Source organism: Saimiri boliviensis, chromosome 17 (genome assembly GCF_048565385.1).
Source record: "Saimiri boliviensis isolate mSaiBol1 chromosome 17, mSaiBol1.pri, whole genome shotgun sequence".
Classification (NCBI taxonomy): Eukaryota; Metazoa; Chordata; class Mammalia; order Primates; family Cebidae; genus Saimiri; species Saimiri boliviensis.
The window spans coordinates 25484624-25487791 of record NC_133465.1 but is presented as its reverse complement, the minus strand read 5'-3'; the positions used below and the strand labels follow the sequence as shown (position 1 = coordinate 25487791).

The window sequence follows — 3168 nt, the reverse complement described above, 5'->3', positions numbered from 1 at the left end:
CTTAGTTCACATCTGTGGTCAGCCTAGGCTTAACGGCATCCTATCCTCCTCATTTGGTCATTTGGTCTCAGCAGTGAATGGAAAAAGTGTCTCGTCCTGACCCACTGCTTCTTCCCTTTTCTACTTCCTGGAAATCCCCGGTATGCTGCATTTGCTCAGCAAATTTAACAACCCACTTATTATTCATGGACGATCCTGCTGCCTGCTTGACTCCACCCTTTTTTTCTTATAAAAGACAAGAGACAGCAGTCAGAGGCGCAGAGAGGCTGAGACCAACCCAGAAACATCCAGTTCTCACACTGAAGCTTGCATCCTCGCCTCCAGCATGAAGGTCTCTGCAGCACTTCTGTGCCTGCTGCTCATAGCAGCCACCTTCAGCCCCCAGGGGCTCGCTCAACCAGGTAAGGTCCCTCTCTGCTTCTCCTTGAAACACTGCCCTCTCTCTGAGTTATCATGGACCATCCAAGCAGACAGGGTACCCACAGTCTTGCTTTAATGCTGCTTTTCCAAGAAAAGGTGACTCAGAAAAGAACCAGGGGTGAGTCCAACCATACCGCTGCTGCTAGGCAGAGGCTAAACTAGAATTCCAGCTGTGAAATCCAAATCCAGCTCCTTCCAGGATTCCATCTCTGGGAATACCCTCAGTGCAGTTACTCTCCCAGCTGCTTCCAGCAAAGTTTGGGAATCAGCATGATCAAAGAGAGGGTAGGTGTGTGGGCTGTTTCCAGACACACTGGAGACCCAGAGTCTGGTCTGTGCTTCATTCACCTCAGCTTCCAGAGACAGTGGCTCTGCAGAGGTAATGAATATCAGGGGATCTCATGACCAAGCATAGACTATTCAGAGCTTAAAAGGAGACTCCTAGCAGGGGTCTCCAGCTGATCTTTCCTGGTGCTGATCATCTGGATTATTGGTCCCTCTTAATGACACTTGTAGGAGTTATCTAGCTTTAACAGGTCCTCCTTATCTCCGTCCATTATCAATGTTATATATCCATTTTACAGCATAGGAAACTGAGTCATTGTGTCATAGATCACATTCTAGCACTGAGGTATAGGCAGAAGCGCTGGGATTTAATGAGCTCTTCCTCTTCTCCTGCTTTCCTTTTGCTTTTTTCTCATGACTCTCCTGCTCTAAGATCAGAAGAATCCAGTTCATCCTAAAATGCTTTTTCTTTGTGGTTTATTTTCCAGATGCAATCAATGCCCCAGTCACCTGCTGCTATATCTTCACCAATAAGAAGATCTCACTGCAGAGGCTGGTGAGCTACAGAAGAATCACCAGCAGCAAGTGTCCCAAAGAAGCTGTGATGTGAGTTCAGCACACCAACCTTCCCTGGCCTGAAGTTCTTCATCAGGGAGCAAGGGGCAAGGCTCATAAACCTAGAGTCAGAGAATGCACTATTTAACTTAATATACAAAGGTTCCCAATGGGAAAACTAAGTCACAAAGGGAAAAAGTGACCCCTGACATCACTCTCCACCTGGGTGCCTATTCAGAACACCCCAATTTCTTTAGCTTGAAGTCAGGATGACTCCACCTGGACACCTATAGGAGCAGTTTGCCCTAGGTTCCCTTCTTCCACCTGCCTTCTCCTCTAGCTCTCAAAGCAGCCTGTTGGTGCAGGATGGGTTGCACTCCTAGGCCAAAACTGTAGAGGAACTTCATCTAACTGTGTCCTCCCTCCCCACAGCTTCAAGACCATACTGGCCAAGGAGATCTGTGCTGACCCCAAGCAGAAGTGGGTTGAAGATTCCATTGACCACCTGGACAAGCAAATCCAAACTCCAAAGCCTTGAACACTCACTCCATAACCCCGAACTCTAAAGTTAACTTATTTTTCCCTAGCTTTCCCCAGATACTCTGTTTTATTTTATTATAATTTCAAAGGACATACATTTTGTTTGTTGATATGAAACATTATGCCTTAAGTAATGTTAATATTGTTTAAGTTATTGATGTTTTAAGTTTATCTTCCATGGTACTAATGTTTTTTATATAAAGAGACTCAGGCAAATTGCCTTTTCTTTGTGAACTGCAATTCTATCCCTGGGATGTTTTGAGGATCTTTGCAAGAATGATCAATACAAAGACTTTTTGTTTTAAAAATCCAGTGCATTGCTGAAATATTATTGTGGAAATGAATATTATATAATTATTATATAAAATAAATATATTTTTGTACAAAACCTGACTTCCAGTGTTTTCTTGAAGGAAATTACAAAGCTGAGAGTATGAGCTTAATGGTGACAAAGAAATATGATTTCAGAGGGTAGGGCTCACATTTTAAAGAAATGGGGACATGGATTGCCCCCCATCTTCTCCACTGAGTGGTCTCCTCTGAGCATCCATAAAAAAATTATTCTGGCAGGCCAGTTAGGCATTAAAGGACCACCCTTCCAGTCTCCAACATCAGCTTCCCAGATCCCAATGACCCTGGCCACCAATTTGGCAAGAACCCACCCTCATTCCTTTTCTCACAGCCCCGACCCCTGCCTGCAATTCTTCCCATGACATATTGCAACTGGCCCCTAGCTGGGCTACCCACTCCCAATCTGCACCTCTCTAATTAATCCCCCAACTGGGAGTAATACAGACACTGCCAGTGTTAGGAAATATGCACAGACTTAACCACCATTGATAAGATGACTAAAGTTTCATAACATGATGAAACTTGAACTTATTCTTTATGAATGAATAAAGCATTTCTAGAAAAATTACAAGATCAGTAAGGGAAGAAAAAGAAGAGTGGGAGCAAATGCCTGGAGGTAGAAACGGTGATGATGTGTACATCAAGGAGGGGAAAAAACAATGCATCAGATGGGAATTCAGGCCCATATCAATGTCAAAGAAAGAAATTTAGAAAGGAAGGTTGAGTCAAGAGATTTGAAAGTTAGAGTGAAGAGTTAGTACTCAACTTTGTAGGTTAAAAGAAAATGATGAAAATCTTCAGTCCAATGAGGAGTGAAGTGCTATGTTTAGAGATTCAGAGATAAGTTTCAGGAAATGTAACTTACTGGTTTTATACATATGTAGAGAAATAGGGACTAGTGAGAAGCTATTGCTATGGTCCAAGCAATGAGGATAAGGGCCTGAATATGGAGCCCAAGAGGTAGCATTGGAGAAGAATGCGTGATGCAGGGTGAAACGCTGCATGCTGTAAATGGAG

At 43.4% G+C, this 3168-nt stretch overlaps 1 protein-coding gene across 1 annotated transcript; it reads left to right on the top strand.

Annotated features, from left to right (window-relative positions):
- The first annotated feature begins 259 nt into the window (after window positions 1-259).
- Window positions 260-2188, top strand: LOC101052050 (C-C motif chemokine 2). The gene is made up of 3 exons (XM_003933027.3): window positions 260-401; window positions 1194-1311; window positions 1693-2188. The coding sequence occupies exons 1-3, from the start codon at window positions 326-328 to the stop codon at window positions 1796-1798; spliced, it is 300 nt and encodes a 99-aa protein (XP_003933076.3). The 5' UTR covers window positions 260-325; the 3' UTR covers window positions 1799-2188.
- The last annotated feature ends 980 nt before the right edge of the window (window positions 2189-3168 follow it).

Bases quoted from the DNA above. Each gene is read 5' to 3' on its own strand.
- LOC101052050 (XM_003933027.3), top strand. From the start codon at position 326: ATGAAGGTCTCTGCAGCACTTCTGTGCCTGCTGCTCATAGCAGCCACC. The intron at 402-1,193 runs GTAAGGTCCCTC...TTTATTTTCCAG, and splicing joins CCAGGGGCTCGCTCAACCAG to ATGCAATCAATGCCCCAGTC. The intron at 1,312-1,692 runs GTGAGTTCAGCA...CCCTCCCCACAG, and splicing joins TGTCCCAAAGAAGCTGTGAT to CTTCAAGACCATACTGGCCA.